Here is a 23,019-nt window from a genome sequence, read left to right as displayed (position 1 = left end):
AAAATGTTGAGAAGCAAGACATGAAGTCATTTCTTTGTAATGCCCTTCCGACTTTGACTCGGATTTATTTTACTCCTCCTCTTGAGCTCCAACGTGCTCACAGATTGGGCCCACCGCGTCCTGGATCTTCGGCAAGACCTAGACCAATTATTGCTTGCTTCCTCCGACATGAACAAACCAGACAGATTCTATCACTGGCTCGTACCCATGGTTCCTTTTTGTTTCAGGGTCATACCATCCATATGGCTGCAGACTTCTCTAAAGAAACGAATGAACGAAGGAAGGCGTTCCTCTCCATGCGACCCCAATTACGTCAAATGGACATCAAATATGGATTATTTGAGCATGCACGTTTTCGTATTACTAGGAATGGTGAGTCTAAAGACTTTTATGATCCTGCACTTCTACAGCAGTTTCTGAATGATCTTAAGTCCGACGATATGGAAACGCAGTCTCCTCCCTCAGCTCAATCTTCTCAGTCCAAGTCCTCCTCTACGACTATTCCAACATCTCAATTGTACTCCTCTCCTGAATCCAGACAACGTGGTAGAGATCTTACTCGTTTACCTCGCTCTCAGGATGACAAGCAATCGGCTCTATGTTCTGTATCCTCTCACACTTCTCTGCAGCAAAGAGACAAATCCAGATCGCCTCTTAAGACACCTTCTGATGCTGACTGATGTTTTATTAGCTTTTCTTATTCTATAAGTGTATAACAGTGTTCATTGTTCATAATGTTTTCACTGCTCATTTAGCTCATCGAGACTTTAATGCATAGTATAATATGATTCATTATCCTTAGTGTCCTATATAGTATTTTGTACTCTATAGTTCTTCTATATTTACTATTAATATGTGATTTACAGTTTGCAGTTATTTAAGTATTTCAGGTTTTTGCTTATTATATACAATAACAATGTTCCCATTTTGCAAGAGATCTTTCTCTCCTCCTGCTCATTCCCCTACCTATGATGTTGTTATTGTTGCTACACCTACCGCCATTTGTTTCATGTATTAATTACTCCAGTTCTATATGATGCTCTTTGTTTTACTTTTTTTTTTTTTTTTGGTTTAAATTGTGTTTGATCATTATCTTTTGTTTCTTCTTTATTGTATGGCTTATGGGAGTTTCTTTACTCTTCTTCTAATTCCTGCCTCTTTATTCCCTTTTCTATGACAATGCTGGTTTGGTTCCTCATTCCTATTTTCTTCTCCTTAGCTATGCTTTCTCTTTTTTCTTGTCATGTTATTTCTGTCCAGGTTTTATTCTCATGGTATGTTCTTCTTTGTGGTGTGTTTACCCTGGTTTTCTGTTTCAGATTGTGGCTTATGCCTCCTTGCTTTTTTACGTTTTTATATTAGTGGTTTTTCCTTAAAGTTGTTACCTCTTTTTTATGGTGGCCCCTTTTCCGACGCATTCCCTTTCTTATGATGTTGTACTTGCTGTTAAGCGTGACATTATTCATTTTCCTTTACTCTGATATGGATGGTTTCACATTTTCTCTTAAGAGGTTCTAATATTTTCTTCTATGTCTCTTACTCTACCTCTCTCACACTTCTTCTTTTTTGTATCTGCTTTCTCCTTCTTGCTCTTTTTCACTCTTTTTTTGTCCTTCTCATGTAATCTTTAGGATGCTGGGGGTTTTGATGTGTTGGTTATTCTTCTTATTACATTTTGTGGCAGTTTTTGTGGGGACTTTCAGGAGTTGATCCAGACTTTTATGATGCTATTTTATTCTATTATGCTTTATGTATTTCATGTTATAATGTATCCTCTAGATCCCCATTCTTCTTTGCTCGGAGGGGGTTCGGTTCCCCCTGGCGTTGCTTCAAGTGCACCCAGACCCGCAGCTAACAGTCCAGGTTGCTCTTTTCTCTTTCAGCTCTTACTTTCTTTTCCTTTGTCCTTTTCTTTTTCTTCTCTTCTTCTCCTTTTTCTCTCCCAGAGTAGCATCTCTCCTTTCTCTCCCTCTGCTTTTTCTCACTTCTTGTTAACTCAGTCCTACTATCATGTCTCTCATCCATCCGTTATCTGTGGTTTCTTGGAATGTTCATGGTCTCACCCATTACATAAAACGTAAGAAAGTTCTTTCCTATTTACATTCTAAACATGTGGATGTTGCCCTATTGCAAGAGACTCATTTGGATGATATTGAGTCTAGTAAGCTCATCAGAGACTGGGTTGGTAAAGTCATTCATAGTTCAGTCTCTAAACCTGATCCCACCAATCCCAATCCTATTCGTAAATGCGGGGTCGCCATTCTTTTCCGGAAGTCACTTTCTTTTACAATTTTACAGACATGGTCAGACCCGGGAGGCCGGTATGTTTTTGTCAAATTGAAGATTGGCAGTTCCTTCCTTTGTCTTGGTTCTGTATACGCTCCGGTAGGCTCCAAAAAGCAATATTTCCTTCAATTAAATCGTCTTCTTACGGAAATAAATGCTTCTCAATTTCTAATTGGTGGTGATTGGAATTTGGCATTGGATCCTGCTCTTGACAGAACAGGTTGTATTGACACTATTAACGCTTCAGACGGAGCCATCTTCAGTGACATCCTTGCTGACACTGGTCTTGTGGACCACTGGAGACTAAGTCATCCACAGGATAAAGAATATACGTTTTTTTCTTCTTCTCACGGAACGTTTTCACGTCTTGATTACTTTCTTCTTTCGCAACACTCAGTCCGACTGGTTACGGATTCTAAGATTTTAGAAGCAGCTATATCTGATCATTCTCCTGTCCTTTTGTCTCTAGATTTGGGTCTTGTGAGTCCGGGGCGCAAATCGTGGCGTCTAAATATCAACAAATATAAAACACCAGCCGGTAAAACTCTTTTACAATCCAACTTAAATGATTATCTTCTCAATAATGCAGATTCGGTTTCTTCAAAGCGAACGGTTTGGGCAGCTGCTATGGCAACCATTAGAGGCCAACTTATGCGGGATGTTGCTCTTTATAATAAAAAGAACGCTGCCAAATAGATTGAAATGGAAAAGGATATTCGCCGACTCTCTCAATTGTATATTTCGGAACCATCCCTCCAAAACCGAAAGTTATTGGAACAGGCGCGTATGTCCCTCAATTCTCTTTTTACTTCTAAGGCGGAATATGCCTTGCAAAAGATGAAAGGACGTCATTATGAACAAGGAGAGAAAGCTGGTCGGTTATTGGCGGCACAGTTGCGTCAAAGAGAGGCCGCTATGGCGATTCCAGCAATTAGATCAAGCGGTGGTGATATCCTTACTCGGCCTCAAGAGATAGTTGAGGAATTCACTTCGTTTTATAGATCTCTATACTCCCCGGACACTCAGGTGGATACAATAGCGATGTCTAAATTTTTGGATGAAGTTCATCTTCCACGGCTCTCTGATGATGGCAGGGCTCTACTTGAGGGACCTATCACGAAGGAGGAAATTTCTTCAGCCATATCTACCTTACTGTACCATAAAGCTCCGGGAGATGATGGCTTCCCTCCTGAATTTTTTAAATGGACGGGTCAGAGTATGCTTGATACTCTTCATGCTGCCTTTGAGGAAGCTGTGGAGGAATCTTCTCTTGGTTCTATCTCTAACAAAGCCATCATAGCAGTCTTACCAAAACCTGGCAAAGATCCTCTATTGTGTAGTAGTTATCGTCCTATATCTCTTTTAAATTCTGATGTTAAGCTCCTTGCCAGTATTCTAGCATCACGACTCCAAAGGTCTTGCCTTCCTTAATCCATAACTCCCAAGTAGGTTTTGTTCCCGGCCGTTCTTCCCGCAATCATTTACGTACTCTCTCCCATGCCCTGTGGTCTGCTAAACATCTTGCAGATGATGCCCTTCTTCTTTCTTTAGATGCTGAAAAAGCATTTGATCGTATTGAGTGGGAATATCTTTTTACCATAATGCAAAAATTTGGTCTAGGAGATCAGTTCATAACCAAAGTACGACTACTTTATGATAGCCCATCTGCCCAAGTTAATTGTGGAGGTTTTATCTCTACTCCATTTCCTATTCGGCGAGGTACCCGTCAAGGTTGTCCACTCTCGCCTCTTCTCTTCCTTTTGGCTATGGAACCTCTAGCTGCTGCAATTCATCAATCGGCTGCTGTAGTGGGTGTCCCTCTTCCAGTTGGTCATTCAAAAATATATTTATACGCGAATGACATTCTTCTTACACTTACTAATTTGCCACAATCTCTCCCTGCTCTCCTCCGGATCATTGATGATTTTTCTTCTTTTTCTGGTTATAAGATAAACTGGGACAAGAGCGAAGCTTTACCTATGTCCCTTGGTACTACAAAGGATGCAATCTCTGGCTTTCCGTTTCATTGGCAACCTTGTCGGCTCAAATACTTAGGAATACTCCTTAATAGGGGATTGGATAATGTGGTCACGACAATTTGGCTCCCTTGATTGCCCAACTGCAGAGGGACTTCGATAAATGGAAGGCCCTGGGTTTATCTCTTTGGGGACGGGTTCAGGCGATTAAGATGGTCACCTTACCGCGTTTTCTTTATGTTCTGGGTATGCTTCCTTTGACTATTCCTCTGGCTACTCTTCGGTCCATTGATTCAAAAATTAAACTTTTTATATGGGGTACAGCTAAACCGCGTTTCACCTTTGCAAAATTAAAATCCCACCAATTACAGGGAGGTTTGGGTCTTCCCTCTATCGAGCACTATTCTCTTGCCCTCCATCTTTCCCATCTTTCTTTCTTTTTACCTAAATCTAAAGACATCCCTCAATGGGTTCCACTTGAACGCCACTTATTGGCCTCTGGCCCTGGTTTGTCCCTTTTATATGGCAAGGGTTCCAGTTCCCTTGACCCTAAAAATCCTATCTTGTCTGCCATGTTTAAGTCTTGGCACAGAAGTCATCGCCTCCTTAAATCTAACTTGCGGCTTCACTTTAATGCTCCTCTATGGTCTAACTCGGCTATTCGAGTTAGAGGTCGATCTGTATCCTGGCCTTTATGGCAGGAAGCTGGTATTCATTCCCTGGAACAATTGTTCCATGGTGACACTTTTAAATCCTTCTCTCAACTAAGTGAGGAATTTCAACTACCGCCCACACAATCTTGTAAATATTCTCATCTTCAGCAAGCTATTACAAAACATCTAAGTCCCCCACCTGAATTGTTGTCCGCTTCTCCTATTTTATCTTATCTGAATTTATGGGGAACTTTTAAGGGTGTCACTTCTGGTCTTTATAAGACTTTCCTGCACCCTCTATTTTCGCAACCGCTTTCGAAAGCTCTTCAATTGAAATGGCAAACACGCCTCTCTGTGACCTGCTCAGATACTCAATGGGATCTCATTCTGGAAGGCTTACATAAGGGTGTTCGTAAAGCCCGCCTTAAATTTTGTATTTTTAAAATTCTCCATGAATGGCACTGGTCTCCGGTCAAATTACATCATGCTAAGTTACTTTCGCATTCTTTGTGCTGGAGATGTTCTGCTTCCGGCTGTGATATAACGCACATTATATGCGAGTGCCCTCGTACCAGATCATTTTGGCTTTTTGTACGAAACACTTTGGCCCATTCTATGTCATTGCCCTTACCCTTTACCTCTGCAGCCATAATTTTACATGACTTTCGTGACCTTCCCAAGTTTACTAAACCGCAGACCCGACTCCTTCATACTGCTCTAGCTACGGCAAAAATTTGTATATTGCGTCATTGGAAGTCTTCCTTACCTCCTTCTCAGGAGGAGTGGTTGGTGGCAATGATACAAACAGCTTCTTATGAACGCATAATTTATAATCTACAGGACCAAGCTTCCATTTTTCTTCAAGTATGGTCCCCATTCCTGGAAACCACAGTGGATAATGACTCTGTTTCTACTTCTTCTTCTTCTACAACTACTCTTCCTTATTAATTTCACTTTCTTTTTAACATGCTTACTCTCTCTTCCTTCTATCTTTCCCACTTATCATTCTTCTTGTTTCCATCTCTTTTCACAGTTAGTTTGTTACTCTGGGCCTCCTTTATTCTTTCTTTTTCTTTTTCTTTCTTTCTCTCCTTCCTTTCTCCTCTCTTTTTCTTCCTTTCCTATTTTTACCCTAAATGTTGCCTTATGAATACTAGAGGATGTGTTGTTTTATGCCTTCTTTGTTACATTTTATGAATGGTTTCCTCATTTACACTGTGTTCAATTTCTTCCTCTGCATTGTATCTATATTTGTGATTTATTTGAAATTTCTTAATAAATAATTTCAACACAAAAAAAAAAAATACAAGGTTAGTGCTTTCTGACAGCTATACAGGAAGCTTAATCACGAAATGTAATCTGAAAGCATCTGGGGATATTCAAAGGCTTTTTTGTCAAATTTTGTGTATTGAGGACAAGTAATGCTATGAGGTGACCTGTGATAAAATATATTGATTTGGGAAATGATGATTTGATTTCTATAGATCTTTCAATTCCCTTTTTTAAATACATCTTCAATTAAAAAGAAGACAATAAAAATATATTTTTCATGAGGGTGAAAATTGCCAAACCATTTTAATATCATTTAAAACTGAAGTTCACACAATGTGCCAAAAATACAGGCAAACCAATATTCCATGAGCAGAATTTAGTTGACTTAAAACAACTTTACCACTCAGGGAACAATTAATGAATTGAAAAGACCATAATGTGTATGAGGATGAAAGTCTCTCACAAACTGTTACAGTATTGACATCCTGTCATTTTCCCTTTTGACCCTAGAAGATCCCCTTTGTTTTTTATTTTTGGTGAGGCTTGATGGGTGTTAAACCTCTGAACGCCAAACTGAAATTCTGGTACTTCTGAGGGCCATCGTTTCAAGAAGCCTGGGTGCTCCTGAGGGCAACCCTTCAAGAAGCCAAGAAGAATATTAAACAGATTCCTCCACCCCTCAGCCTTGACTTCATACTGCCTTCAGCTCCTTAGGCTGACCAGAGAGGTGCTAAAATATTTATACTTTTTTTATGGTGTGGTCTTTACAATAAGAGGTGAAGTCTACTGGAATCAGAGGCATTGGCAACAGAGTCCTCTTTTCTGTTAATTTAATGAAAGTTACGATGTTCAGTCTTTAAAAGCATTATGAAATTATTATCGAACACAAACATCACAACATGTGTGTGTAGATGAGTGATCAATCATATCCAGTACACCGGTCATTATGGCTACTAGTCACACATTGCAAACCAGGAGGCCTATTAGGATGGCGGGTGGATTTCCGTCCACCCTCCACCCTAGCCGTGCTGGGAACGGCTGCCAGAGGTGCAGCGGTCCCGCACCAGCAATTAGGATGCCACTGCAACCGTAGTGGTGGCATCCTCCATTCCCAGCATTGTGGCGGGTGGTCTCACAGCACCGCCCGCCACAATGCGGGGAATGTACGTTGTGCATTGGCATGCACAAGCTGACAGGCACCGCGCAGTGCCTGCCACTTTGTCCGTGCCAAAGCAGGGGGTTCCATAGGTACCACCCATGTGCCCTCCTACCCCCCAACATCCTGAGGGCCCGCAACGGGCCCCCATGTGCTAAATCCACATGCTTTTCCGTGGCGGAAAGGTTTTCCCTCAATGCATTGTAATATGGATGGCAGTGTCTTACAGACACCGCCACCATATTCAAACCTTTTCTGCCCGGTCGACTTATCGACCGGGCAGAAAAGCGGTGGACGGTCTTCCCGTCCGCCGCGGGACCCCCATCCAACATAATCAGGTGGGGGTAACTGGCATGCGGGCAGAGTATAATGGGGTGTGGATCACCACCTCCATAGGGGGGGTGGTGATCCGCCCGCCATTATAATACACCCCCTAGTTTTGAGTAAACCGTGATGAGTGCAAGAAAGAGGGCACATAAAGGATGATGTGAACTCACTCCCCTTGACTTCATTGTCCCCAGGGGCTGTTTGGAGATGATGCACATATTCATCTGCTAAAGTGACCATTCTGGGGTTCCCCTTTATTTTGGGTCATGGAGCCAGCTGTGCACTATGGTGCATGCTGGGGATAGGACAAGCCTGGACACTCCTATTTTTTGGGAGGATCGGAAACCCATCTGTCCCCATTCATTGTTTTGATTGGTTCTTCCTAGATCTGAACCAGTTTCCACTACTTTCCTCATGACCATTTCTAGCGAATTCTCTCAAAACATTCATGTTGAAACCCTCACCCTTCAACCTACAACTGCACACACTTAATCATACAGGGAGTGTTTTCCCCAATTGGAATCGGAATTCATCCGTGTTAAAAAAATCTGCAAATCCTTATTTTGTTAATCAGGATCTGTGACTGATGCCATAAATACAACTTTCTTGCTCCCCTTAGTTGTACTTGTTTGCACAAAAGTGTATCGGAGCAGATGGTAGCGTCCTAAAATGGTTCTCCTCATTTCTACATAACCGCTCCCAAATCGTAAAGATCAAAAACTGGATGTCCCACACCTCCACTTCAACTCAGTGTCCCTCAAGGCTCAGTCCTCTCCCCCACACTCTTCTACATTTACATAGAACTGCTCACTACCATTCTAAAACAAGCAAACATCGCCTACCACCTCTATGCTGACGACACCCAGCTGTACCTTCAGGTATCCTCCTGCAATGAAATCCTTCGACTCAACTCCACACTTTCTAAAGTAGAAAATTGGCTAACACTCAACCACCTCAAGCTCAACCAAGAAAAAACGAATTCCTTGTCTTCTCCAATCATGAACAACCCCCTTAGATCCAAGAATGAATAAACAACCTTGACTCTCTAAACTGCAAACTTACTCCAGCCAAAACAGCTAAATCACTAGGGATCTCTCTAGACAAAAATTTCAACATGAGCTCCCACATAAACTCCACCGCAAAAGGCGCCCTCTACAACCTAAAACTCCTCAACAAAATCGAACCTTTCATACTCCCCAATGACCTAAAAATCGCAACCCAATCACTAGTTCTATCCGGACTTGACTATGGAAATGCCACACTAACTTGGACACCTAAAACACACATAGGCCCCATGAAAACCACCCTAAACGCAGCAGCAAGAATGGTCACAGGTACCAAAAAATACGACCACATCACCCCTGCATTACAGACCCTACAATGGCTACCCATCGAAGCACGCTGCGCTTTTAAAACTGCCTGTTTCACCCATAAAGCCTTACACATGGGCAAACCGGACTACCTCACAGCCAAACTCCCCAAAGCTGGACAATCAAGAAACCTAAGAAGCTCCAATTCGCTCCTCTTAATCCCCCCAAAAAGACAAAAATAAAAAGCCCTCTCCCGCTCTTTCTCAGGGAATGCCCCAAAAATCTGGAATTCTCTCCCTATCCACCTCAGAACCAATCCCTCCTTCACGAACTTCAAGAGACAACTAAAATAATCTCTCCTCAAGCGTCATCTCCATGCATCTGGTCAATGACCTTGATCTATAGGACCTCCAGCACTCTGATGCCACTCACTGTATTCTAATGTTTATGTTTCTTTACAGGTATGCTGTAAAGCACTCTGATACCCCTTTGGGTCTTGTAAGCGCTATATAAAACTCCAAAAATAAATAAATAAATAAAATGTTTTTGATGTTTTCAAGCCAACTGTCATTTCAGTAGGTTAGAATTTAACTGCTAGCTCGAGGTATACTAGGACTGTGAGCACACAACGAACCTGGCTCACAAAGCCATTTGTATGTATACTTTCAACTTACAAGTACAAATGGCTTTATTTATAAATGCAAATACATGTTTTGCATGGACAATACATTCATTTACACCCATATCCCACTCACTCACACATATTACCACCAGCATGGCATGATATTACATGGAAGAAGAACTGCTCCTAATCTGTTGCCGTGAGTGGGAAGTGGGCATTCCATGGAAGTTTGGGCACAAGCACAAACGTATGAGTTTGTTATCATTTGCAATACTTTTCTTGGTCCATTCCTGCACAAGAACTGGTTGAGGGTAAATCCATTTCACTGGTAGGAAAAGGCAAGTATTTTCTTTGTGTAAGGGAAAAAAAAGTTTAGCAAATGCACTATTGTTTACATAATTTACACATTCATAAGTGTACACTTTTTGCACTTATGGAAACGTAGCTACTTATTTTTGAGAGTAATCCTGGAATTCTTTGAAAATCTTGTCAATTTATATGTCTACAACTAAACAGAGATCTAATGTAGACTTACGTTTATTAGAGAACAGTGCCACTCAATCTACCTTGGAAATAGTCTAAAGCAGGTGGCTCGAGTGAGTAAGTTCTCCAGCTACCTGTGAGCAGCTCGCCTGTATGCAGCCTTTTGCATGGTTGAATTATTATATTTATACCAAATTAAAAAGCATGTATTCAAGACAAAAATGTGTGTATTTTCACCACTCATAAGCGGATGATTGTAGAAAAACAGTTGAATTTTCAAACTGTGTTTAAAGCTATTATTTGAGTTGGAGAGATTTATTACTCCTAGTTATACCACGATGCCAGGGGATTGTAGCTATGGTGTGTATGTACTACCTATGTAATAGTTCAGGTAAAATTGGCAAAGCCTTTTTTACATTACTGCTGGAAACCTTGCTGACACTGTTGGATGGGATGGTCACTTTTACATCACTAGTATTAGTAGCTCGGGATAATTTCATTGGACATAAGTAGCTCTTGTTACAGAAAAGGCTGGAGACCCCTGGTCTAAAACCATGTAGCAGTTGACACTATAAAAAAAAGACTGTTAGTCTATCATCGAGGGCTTCTTAAACTTGGAAACAAATGTAGTATATGCAGTAAAATGGAAAAACACCACGTACAGCCTACTAAACGCAGAAAGAGTACCAGGAATAATGTTTAAGGAAATAATTAGCCACCAGTGGATTTTGTTGACCTTGTGATATTTTCTTAACCCCACCCTCTCTCTCTCTCCCAACCCGCTCCCCTGACAATGAAATATCTGCAGAGTACAAAGTACATGCTGTACCTTTTCATCTTGTTCAGTGAAGGTTCCGCTGCTTCCAGATCTTTTGTTGATAGCTTGCGCCACACCAACAACCTGTGGGATAGAATGAAAGGCGCGTCAGCCTGTTTTCCATCCTGCTCGTGTACAGTGCAGGCCCAGCAACAGGGAATTTCAAGAGGCTGCAGTGAACATAAAAGGCGTTTTAAACTTCAACAAGAGGTCCAATTAAATCGCTTGATTTAAGGCACTTTATAATAAAACGCATTTTAAACTTCAACGACAGGGCTAATTAAATCGCTAGGTTTATGACATTTTATAAAAAGTGGGGTCAGCTTCGCCACGTATCTCTCACGAGTCATGAATTGTGACTTTTGGATTCTGTGTTCGATAATTCTTTGTACTGGTTAAAAATGATCTTATTTTGTAACGGTTGTGGTTCCAGTATTAATTTGTACATCTCCTCTTGTAAGTGTAAATTGATACTTGTATAGCGCACTACTCACCCGCAAGGGTCTCAAGGCGCTTGTACGCGGTGGAACCCATCCTGGCTTTCCCTGTGAGGCGTCCACTCCTGGGCACCCCCAAGGTGGAGGCCAGGCATCGTTAGCGTTGTGGAGATTAAGCAAGCTATTGCCCAGAGTTGCAGAGTGGGATCTATGATCAGAATAGGCACAGAGGCGAGAATTATCAGGTCCATGGAATTTTGAGCCCAAGACCCACCGAGGCGAGGAATTGAACCCTGGTCCCGGGCTAGACCTCTGCATCAGGGTCTGTCGCTCTAATCATTGAGCCACACTTCTCTTCATTTTGTTACATTAGTAGAAAGGTTGCAACCTCAAAAGAAGGGTCGCAACCTTAAAAGAAGGGTCACAACCTCTGCTTGCTCTTTTTCGAATCCATACATTTTGTCAAGTTGTGCTCAGGCTGGGCCAGAGCTCTCCATGGGCCATTATTCTGAATGTTAGTCACAGACTCCAACGTCAGCTGCTCATGATGCCAGCATTGAGAGGTGCTCCATCAAAATGTATAGAGTGTAATAACATGGCCGTTAGGATTGATACACCACAGAACGTTGGAGTTTATTGTGTGGTGTTATAGTGTGGTGTTACCAGCGTTGTCGCTGTGCCCAGGGCTTTAAGTGGGCCGGGTCTTCCTGGTGCTCAGCATCAGCAGTTCCAAAAAACAGGTACCGAAACAGATACCAAAGACCAGGAAAGGATAACAAGAGTGGGTTTGTAAGAACAAGAAAAGTTCCAGCAGCTATATAGTTACAGGAAAGAAAAAACAAAAGGGGCTTTGCAGCAAAAGGGTCTGGGAAGGAGTACCACATGGGAATGTGTGGGAATACGGGAAGTTGCAGCAGTTATTGAGGTCCAGGAAGGAAAAACAGGAGGGAATTTGTTGGAACAAGAGAAGTTGCAGACGTGTTCTTGCAATGATGGAATGAGCCGTTTGACATTATCTGTACCCACCATCACTTCTTCACAGTAGGAACACTATTTTCTGTCAGATAGAATATAAGCATGTCATTTAAAGGTGATCAGCTGATACTGACATGGTAAACTTATGAAACGGGGTTAAGAATCTTCCATCTGCACATATTTTGTAACCAGACACCTTCAGACATGATAAAGTTTAGTCTGTGGCAAAAAAAATCGCTTTTTGGTTCTTAAATCCCAAATTGATAGCACCAGCAACTCAGCTGGAAGTCACGGTCTCACAATCAGGCACTGAAGTCACAGCCTCAAACATTCAACCTTACCACTCCCTTCTTGTGTGACTGTAACAGACTTTAACCACACCCCAGTTGCAAAAGAACCCTGGCTCGGTCAGCCCTTATTTCAAGTCGGAATTCAAAAGGCCATAACAGCAAGAGGAAAGCCAGACTACTTGTTTTAAAAAATGGTATTAGGGTGCACTGTTGCGGGGAGGGACAACCAGATGAATTTGAAGCTTTGAAGCAGGAGTACATGGGTAAGAAATGGCTTTGAAATGGAGGAACAAACTGCTAACTGAATAAGCATTGATAAAAAGACAATAGGCCTGGCCTTAGCAAACTTGTCAATGGTTTCTGACTTGTATTGCAAGCATTTGCCACAAAAATAACAAGTAATGGCATAGCCAACAGGTCTGGCCTTAGTAAGCTGGAGCAATGGTAAATTTCTATTGTAGTGTATGCCATAAAAATGAAAAAAAAAACATTTATAGTCGCCTATAAGTTGCCTTATGCTTCAAATAAAAAAATGTAATTGAAAAAATATACAATGTTAAAGGTTTTTTGCTAGTGGATTTTTAATAAAATCAAGAAGCGTTTTTTCATTTATGACATATATTTCATTATTATTATTTGTGAAGGAGACAACGATAAGCCAACATCTAACCAAGCACTCAAATCATGGGAAACTGCCTTAACAATACAGGCTGAGCCATGCGTGCCGTTTCCCTGCAAGCAGAACCACGCTTGCCTTAACCACGCATACGGGCGGTTAAGGCAGTGCTCGGTCTAGATGCTGGAATGAGCAGGCAGGAAGAGGAAGGAACGGGAGAGAAAGCAGTCAGGTAAGTGGGGCTACAGGGTGTAGGCTTTTGATGCATTCCCAGATTTACAAGTCCTTGTAAATCTAGGAGTGCGTCAAAATCCATGGGTGTTTCTTGGAAACACCCACCGCAATGCCCAGGGAACGCATCTGTGACGCAGGGTAAGGCAAAGCTGCAACTTCCACAGCTTTGCCTTACTCCATATCTACGAGGCGATCAAAAACCACACAAAGTGGCATGGCATTGCCTCGTAAATAAGGGTCTGCACTCTGCACCGCCGGTGTGTCAAAAAAAGTGACACTCCGGCGGCGCAATGGGCTTGTAAATGAGTCCCAATATGTGGCACGAATAAGTGCACTAGGGATCAATCAAAAATCTGACCAATATTAGGAAGAAGTGATAAAGTACTCGAGAAGAAAAAAAGTGCGAGTGCCTAAAAAATGGAAATGTTCTGAAATGCACTCACTGAACCTCTAAAATGTGTTTTTCTTTTTGGGATAGTACAACTACCCCAGGCCAGTGACAGCTAACATGGACGGCCGGTGGGGGGGGGGTCAGGTGCCCAAAATACATAAATTAATAAAAAAAGACTTGATTTCCTCTGCAACGCGACGTCCACCTTTGGTCTTCTGGCAGGCTCCAACGCGGGACCCAGCAAACTCCCCTAACCAATCCTGGCACCGCTCTCACTAGATTGAGAACAGCGCCAGGATAGGAGGGAGCAGCCTCACTCAAAGCTCCAAAGAGTACTGGAGGCCTGCGCTTTCTCTAACCCAGATGTCTAATACATCTAGGTTAGAGAGCTTTAAAATGTGCATGTCTGACCGGCCATCGCAAGAAGGACGGACAAAGGGATATGCACATTTTAAAGCGCAAAGTTCCCTGCTGCAGCCACTCTGCAGCAATGACCCGTCACGTCCCGACACACAGGGGGTCATTAGGATGAAGGGCAGACTTTGTCCGCCGGTCATCCTACAGGTGAAAGGGACCGCCCGCCATAAGGGCGGGGGTCCCGTGGCTAGCATTAGGATGCGCCCGCCACTGTGGCATTCCTATCATTGTGGCGGGCGGTGCACTCCGCACCCCCCGCCTCAATGGCAGGAAGTCATGCTGTGCACTTCCATGCACAGCATGGCAGTCACCGCGCAGTGCCTGCCATGCTGTGCATGGAACTGCTGGGGTGTACCATAGGTACCCACCCATGTGCACCCACTAACCCCCCGGAGTCCATGGGGGCCTGCATAGGGCCCCCAAAACAGAATCTGCATGCCTTTCCATGGCGGCATTGCCGCCACGGAAAGGCATCTGAAAAAGCCCATTGTAATATGACTGGACCATATAAAGCGGCGGATGGTCTTTCCGTCCGCTGCAGACCCCCCAGCCATACTAATATGGCGGGGGGTCATTCCGGCTAGGATGGCGGGCGGATCGCCCCCACCAAGTCGGCGGTGGCTACCGCCGGCCTGACGGGAGAGATCCGCCCGCCATCCTAATGGGGGCCATAGTTTGGGACGTGTTGCTGAAAAAGAAAATAATAATGAGCTTTATTACCATTTTATTTTTCAGCTCTGGTCTGGGGCTTTCCTTAGTGGAGCGACGCCCCTCCGCTCAAACAGAGGAGCCACCCCAGCCCCAGTCAGAAACTACTGAAGAGACATTAGGCATTCACAGATCAGTACAATCAAACACCAAGATGCCGTCCCTTCAATTATTAAAGTGTGAATTCTTCTTTAAAAGACTTAAAAAATGTGTGAAACACTTCTAAACGAAATACGAGGTCTCTGGGGGGTGGGGGTGTAGTGATAATTAAGCACCCACACAGTGCATTTACAAAGGGCACTGAGTTCATAATGAATGGTAAAAGGAGTTTAATTGTGACAATTACATCAAATCTCTACAAGCAAAGTAATGGACAGAGTCAGATGGACAAACATAGCTCCCTCCTCCAGGGCATAAATTAAATGTAACAGAAAAGCAATCAGTGCCAAGAGGTAGCCGAAGGTGTGTTGCATCACATACCTCAGTGGAATCCTGATGAGAGCTGAGGAAAACTTGTAGCCCAGGATATAAGGATTCTCCCATCACTTTCTCATATCTACTTTCTATTCACCTCCCCTCCCTACTTGTAAGAGGATGCTTTGAGTTAAACACTGCAACACACATCAGCAAATTTCTTTAGGTTAGGAGTTATTATAGTCAGGACAGTTAAACTGAATAACAGTTAAAAATAAAATTGGGCAGCAGTTACACGGGTTATTTACATTTCCTAAAAATGGGAGGAATGCTAGCAGCAAGTAAGATTGTTTTGTTTCTCTCCCCTCTAAAACAACCAGGAACAAATAAAATGCGCTATAACTGAAGAGGCACTATGAGTTACAACTATACCTCACATCAGAGAGAAGATGTGGACGTGGAATGCATCCACTGATGTTTGTTGGAAGATAACATGTGATGGATAATTGAAAAAAAAGTGTATAAATTCAATGATGCGTGTTTCAACATCTTCTCCTTCACCCTTACTGTTCCTCACAACATCTTACTATTCCCTGCCCTCTCCTCTCTATCTCATCACTTTATATGATTTAACCCTCTGTTTTTAGGTCGAGGCTACTGTTGCACTGCGAAGAAGTGGGGGAGCGGATGCGAAGATTTCATGACTTCAACAGTGTGGGGCTTTAACCCACCTCTCTCTTCCATTGGCTAGCTTCGTAAATGGAGGCTAGCCATTGGAAGAGATGTGTGTCAATTACTCTTTTCCCCGGCTTGATGCGATCCGTGGGCGTTTGTCTCTTTTTTAAGTCCCGCCCCCCACAACCTCCCTCTCGCTGAGGTCCCATTCTATTCCTCCTGTAATGTACCTTTTGCTACCTCTTGTATTTTGTTTGCTCACAATTGTCACTTTTGCCTCATGTAACTTAACGTTTGCTTTTGTAAGGTGTTCACTTGAATCGTAATCTTCTCATGGATCATTTCTGTTCCTATTGTGAAGCGCTCTGACGCACCGCCTGCAGTGACCTTAAGGGGCCGCCGCGCTGCCCGCGGCGACCCGGAAGTGCCATTCACAGCTTGTCCCTCAAAAGCCACGCAGGTGGAGGGTTAGTGCGTTGAAGAATGGGGGTTCGCGGTGGTATCATTACCACTGTGAACAGGCTTGTCTGTCCTGCAGTGGTATAGGAGGTTGGCTCGTCCCATAAGGCCGTATGCATTGGTAAAAACTGAAGCCCTGCGAGAACACAAGCTCCTCGTCCAATTCTCTTGTGCTGCACCTGTTCGCTGGAGTGATTTGGGGACGACGTCGCACAGCGCACGCACGGATGAGACTCCAGGTTCAGGGCAGGCTGGGAGTGGATTTCTGCCTCTCCACAGGTGTGGCGCGCGCCGCAGCCAACGGCTACACAGAGAAGTAAAAGCCCACACCTGATGCCACCTCAGTATTGCTATCCAACAATTAGCGAGAATAAGCGGTTACAAGGTGGCTGCAAGGGCCTCCGTCTTCACACCCGAGCCGGGCAATGTTTGTTCGTCTGAGGAGAAGCCATTGAATGCTTAACCTGTGACGTAATTCCAAGTGCCATGATTTTTGTAGCCTAACGCGGCGCACCACTTTTCGGGACGGAGGTCGTTATACATTATATTCCAGTCCTCGTTATGCTGATATTCTAAATGTTGCCCGTGCATCTGAAACAGGAGGACGCTAGATTAGAATAGGGAGTAGACTCTAAGAAAAGTTATTTAATGCATCTATGGGTAATCTTTCAATAAACCACAATAAGTAACCATACACTGTAAAGTGTATTTATAATGCACGTGCTTAGCGAAAAAGTTATGTTGATGCTAACTCAGGCCCGCTCTACTCGATTAACCAAAGTTGAGAGATTGATACAGTTAAGAGAATGTCGGTATTGAAACCTGCGACTGCGGAGCCAAGCATTGATGGGTAGAATTGTCTCAGGAGTTAACATTTTAATGGCAACACACGTTCCTTTCAGGAAAAAAAAAATCTGATTAGGTAACAACAAAAATAGCCCAAAAGGAAAACAAAATGATTGGCTCACACACAGGAGCTAAGAGACACACGCCTTCTCTTTATTAACTGTACCCCAAAACCCACAAACCGAAAATGTAAAGGAAAACGCACATCAGGTACCACCAGCTATGTATTTAAGATCACAGAAGATCTTTCCTTTCAAGCTGACCCCTACAAAACCTTTTTATGAGAACTGCGACGTAATCTGTGCTGGAAAAATACTTCCACTGCCAAGGAAGGTTGCCCACACTTATTATAGAAACAAGCATTTGCAATGCAATAGGTCTTGCATTTGATAGAGTTTGAGCTATGGGCATTGTAAATGACAATGCCTTTCATTCATTTGTTTTGAAAACCTGCAAGCGGTGCATAAACATACACTTTGTACGTATAGTCCTTGCTTACGAGAAGCAAGGCTGTCAGTAAAAGAGAATGCCAGCTTTGCTTCTCATAAGCAAGAGCTATAAGTACAAAGTGCTTGTTATTTTAGGGATTACGATCTGCCCTCCGCCTCGACGGGCTCCTTAAATTAATTGCAACAATATTTGGTATTTTATTTTATGGTCTTCAATCAGGGTAGGCAAATATATCAAGATTTGTAATGTAGATGCCCAATGAAGTATCAGCTACTTACCCAGTCACAGAACAGGTCATACCACACCCCGTTCTCAATATCACATTGGAAATTAATTGACAATGATAAATGCTTGCAGGGTACACCTCAGCGAAGCAGCGCAGCATTAGAAATCTTTGCAGCAGAAATTCCAGTGAGATCGTATAATGGTACAACTATATGTGGTGGAACTTTCACCTAGAGGTTACTATAGCAGTTGCTCCACCTCTGTCCTCCCGTCTTGCCGCACATCTGGCTCCTGAGATGAATAGAGGACAGAAAGGGTGGCCACCTTAATTTATGAAGAGACACTGCTCGCTGGAGCAGGTTCCTTATCAGCTATATGGGGCTGCTTAGAAGTGGCTAGTTAAAGGCAAAGCGCAACATATTGAGGAATTCACACAATGACGCAGGGAGTTGATGAACGCAAAGACTACAAGGTTTGCAGGTGCTGGGTCATACTTCATGGCTAGGCATTCTGTGGCCTGCTGTTGAGTCTTGCCTCTACAATCATTCCTCTCACTTCATTGGACACACACTTTAACTTACGTAAACAGTAGCACACCTAATATTCATTCGAAAACACACACAGTGGGAAGCTCAATATCTGAGATTCGTGGCACACACGAGTAAACCCACATATATGGCAGCATGATTAGTTTTGCAGTCCATTAAAATGGTGTCTTGCATATGCTGTTATTTTACGTTATGTTACATTACTGTTTGTTATGTTACATAACATTGTGTTATGCATGTATATCCTAGCTTCGCAACCTGTTACTACCTGTCTGAAATAGTTTACTGACAATGATGCATGGGTAATCTGTGTTGGGCATGAGTGCGGTGTTCTTTGTAAGGTGTTCTCTATATGTCTAATGTATGGGTCGTCAACCTTTTTCTGTAATAAGAGCTACTTATGTTCAATGAGAACCATCATGAGCTCAAGGGCGTAGCTTGGTTAGTAGAATTGGGAGGGGAGGGAGGCAGTGAGCCTCAGGTTTCCCAACAATCACGCTGGGATATTTTTTTTAAAACACATATGAAAAGCACAACGTGAGGGAGACTTAAGTGAGAGTGGAGAAAAAGAGGAGGGCAGATAGTTAGGAACACTTAAAACACAACATTTTTACAACGAATCAGCATTTTTTATGGCCTTCAAAACAGATCAGAGGAAGTGTGTGTGTGTGTTTTTGTCAGTGTGGGCATGTAAAAATCCCAGGTGAAATCCAATAGACACTTCACCATACCCAACCGAACACACCTGTACCCAACTATTTACAACAAAATATTTTTTAGGAGGGGGTGTAACACCTCAAACAACCCCCTGAAGTTATGTCACTGCACGAGCTACTAATATTATTACTGTTGTAATAAGGACCACATCAGACAGGATTACATTAGTGGCCCAAGATTACCATCAGTGATCACCAAAGATACAGTTGTCCATAGTAATGTTATGTTACATTGATTAGTACAGCGCACTAATAACCCGAGAGGGTATTCAGGTGTTTGGGCAGGTGTGTAGGATTGTGGGCATCTAAGTCAAAAGAAGTGCCATAAAGAAAGATGAGGAAGAGGGTATATTCCATATGCTCCATGCATTGCCATAGCCATGTCTGAACTGGTGTGGCAGAGTGGGCTAAAGAACGGTGATGGATTAAACCCAGATCTTTTGACTGGGTGTGAGTGTTTGATTGATTCAGAAGCTCCGTCCATCACCAACCCCTTTTGTACCGCTTTTGGCCGCCATAAGTGTGGCAGGATATACTCAGACGTGAGTCCCTTGCTCACTTTGCCACTGGATTTAAGCAAGCCGGGCTGAAGAAGGCTGGAATGCCAGAAACCGGTCCTTGGAAGCTTGTTTCCGGTCCAGGGAAGACATGGCTTGGCAGTTCGGGCTGCACTGTTCCCATGAGGCACAGGGTCAGACTGATTTGCATATAGCCATGTCTGAACTGGGGTGGCAGAGTGGGCTAAAGAACGGTGATAGATTAAACACAGATATCTTGACTGGGTCCGAGTGTCTGATTGATTCAGAAGCTCCGTCCATCACCAACCCCTTTTGTACCGCTTTTGGCCGCCATCAGTGTGGCAGGGTATACTCAGACGTGAGTCCCTTGCTCACTTTGCCACTGGATTCAAGCAAGCCAGGCTGAAGAAGGCTGGAATGCCAGAAACTGGTCCTCGGAAGCTTGTTTCCGGTCCAGGGAAGACATGGCTTGGCAGTTCGGGCTGCACTGTTCCCATGAGGCACAGGGTCAGACTGATTTGCATATAGCCATGTCTGAACTGGGGTGGCAGAGTGGGTTAAAGAACAGTGATGGATTAAACCCAGATCTCTTGACTGGGTCTGAGTGTCTGATTGATTCAGAAGCTCCGTCCATCACCAACCCCTTTTGTACCGCTTTTGGCCGCCATAAGTGTGGCAGGGTATACTCAGACGTGAGTCCCTTGCTCACTTTGCCACTGGATTCAAGCAAGCCGGGCTGAAGAAGGCTGGAATGCCAGAAACCGGTCCTCGGAAGCTTGTTTCCGGTCCAGGGAAGACATGGCTTGGCAGTTCGGGCTGCACTGTTCCCATGAGGCACAGGGTCAGACTGATTTGCATATAGCCATGTCTGAACTGGGGTGGCAGAGTGGGCTAAAGAACGGTGATGGATTAAACCCAGATCTCTTGACTGGGTCTGAGTGTCTGATTGATTCAGAAGCTCCGTCCATCACCAACCCCTTTTGTACCGCCATGCATTGCCAATAGCAGTGATTGAGGATAACCACACATACCGCATAATTAGATACTTGGGAAGAAAAGCCAAGAGTCAGGTCTTTAGCTTCTTGCCGAAGTCAAAAAGTGAGGAGGAGGCTGTGATGCATTGAGGGAGGTAGTTCCATGTCTTGGGTGTGATGTAGGAGAATGAACGAACACCAGTTTTGCTTTTGCGGATGCAGGAAATGTTTGTGAGTGAGTTTGAGGCAGAGTGTAGGTGCCTCGCGGATTGGTGAAAGTAAATACAGCTGTTCAGATATTCTGGTCCTGAGCTGTGTAGGGTTTTGTATGAGTGTGTGAGAAGTTTGAATTGGCTGCGCTTGTGAATGGGGAGCCAGTGAAGCTTCCTGAGGTGTAGTGTGATATGGGTGTGGCATGGGGGATCGAGTACGAGTCTTGCAGTGGTGGTTTGGATGGTCTGGAGTCAGTGTAGGAGTTGTTTGGAGATTTTGGCATAAAGAGTGTTGCCTTAGTCCAGCCTGCAGGTGATGAGTGCTTGTGTGATGGTAGGTCTGGTATTCTGATCCACCCATTTGAAGATGTTTTACCGCAAGCGTAGGTTGTGGAAGCAGGAAGAGCACACTGCCTGTTGAGCTTCTCATTTAGGATGGTTTTCTTGCATGGTCTGTGGGTGTTGGTCTTAGCTCCAATGGCCATCATGTGGAGTCCCATGGGGAGGTCTTGTTGTCGAAGACCAGTACTTCTGTCTTGTTGGAATTGAGCTGCAGGCAGTTGGTTCGCATCCAGTCTGCTACCATGGTCATACAGTTGGTGAAGTTGGTTCTGGCGGTGGTTAATTTGATCGTCAGGGAGAGGACGAATTGGGTGCCATCAGAATAGGAGATGACAGTGATGCCATGAGATCAGATGATGTTGGCGAGCAGAGCCATGTACATGTTGAAAAGGGTGGGGTTGTGGGACGATCCCTGTGAGACTTCACATATCAATTTCTTGGTCTCTGGTGTGAGGGGTGACAGCATGACCCTTTAGGTTCTTCCTGTGCGGAAGGGGCATATTGATTTGAGAGCGGATCCTTGTATGCAAAGCTCATGAAGCCCTCTGTTGAGGGTGTTATGGGAGACGATGTTGAAGGCCGCGAAGATGTCGAGCAGGATGAGGGACGCTGTTTCTCCTCAGTCCAGAATGATTCAAATGTCATCAGTGGCCACGATGAGTGCTGTTTCAGTGTTGTGGTTCTTTATGAGTCCTGATAGAGTGTTGTCTAGAAGATGGTATAGTTCGAGGTGGATTGTAAATTGCTATTGAGGGCCTTCTCAATCGCTTTGGCTTGATAGGAAAGTGGAGACATGGGTTGGACATTCTTCAGTTGATTCGGATCGGCTGTGGGCTTCTTGAGGAGGGCGTTCATTTCTGTAAGTTTTCATTCATTTAGGAAAATGGTGGACGTGATGGAGGTTGTGATGATCAGGGGAGGCTCCTCCACTAAGGCGGAGGAGCGTCGCCTCACTGCTCTGTGAGCAGCTGAAAAAAAGGAAAAATAAAATAATAACTAATGTTATTATTATTGTATTTTTCCATCTGTGCCTCACCTGTTTAAGGGTGGGGCAGGGCTGCACGTCACCGTAACAGTGGTGGCACTCTGTAAAGTTTGCATACATGTCTGGAAGGCCGTCTCGGGCCAGCCACACATTCATGCACACTTTGCATGTTCTCCACCCAGGCTGCATTACAACCTGGGTGGAGAACATGCCAATGCCTGCTGCTCCTCTCTGAGCACCAACCCACGGCACTCAGACCAATCACTAAGCTGCTGTAAGGCAGCGCTGTGATTGGCTGGGAGAGATTGGAAGTCTGTGCGCTTTCTGGTTCCTGCTTCCTTCCTGCTCCAGGACTCCACCAAAGAGAACGGAGAGGAAGAGGCCAGCAGGTGCGCAGGGAAGTGCAATGCTTTTTTCATTTACCCGCCCTTACCACCTCCTCTCGCTACCCAGCCCTTTGTGCTGCCACCCACGTTAAGTAGCGGCCCGCAACCTTTGAGGATGTTAGTCAGGGTGGGTCAGGATGGTGCTGATTGGTGAGGTTCCCAAATTGTAGATGTGGTGGGGCATGGGTCTGTTGAGGCCCCTGAGTGGATGGTCTGCATGATTACCGCTGTGTTTCTGGTAAGGGCTGTCCATTCTGTCAGATGGCTGTCTTAGTTGGTGGTAGGTAGATTAGCAATAA

The 23,019-nt window shown here is 43.9% G+C and overlaps 1 protein-coding gene across 10 annotated transcripts in view; it reads right to left on the bottom strand.

Annotated features, from left to right (window-relative positions):
• The window catches only part of PDE5A (phosphodiesterase 5A), a 783,446-nt gene that overhangs the window by 426,374 nt on the left and 334,053 nt on the right, over positions 1-23,019 (bottom strand). For all 10 annotated transcript variants that reach the window (XM_086961429.1, XM_086961430.1, XM_086961428.1 and 7 more), the window contains exon 4: positions 10,915-10,986. In XM_086961429.1, the coding sequence (XP_086817555.1) occupies positions 10,915-10,986 (72 nt within the window). The remainder of the gene's footprint in view (positions 1-10,914; positions 10,987-23,019) is intronic.

The sequence above is a fragment of the Lissotriton vulgaris genome, chromosome 3_1, assembly GCF_964263255.1.
Source record: "Lissotriton vulgaris chromosome 3_1, aLisVul1.2, whole genome shotgun sequence".
Lineage (NCBI taxonomy): Eukaryota > Metazoa > Chordata > Amphibia > Caudata > Salamandridae > Lissotriton > Lissotriton vulgaris.
The sequence above is the reverse complement of the archived record's forward strand: the minus strand, read 5'-3'. Positions and strand labels throughout refer to the sequence as shown.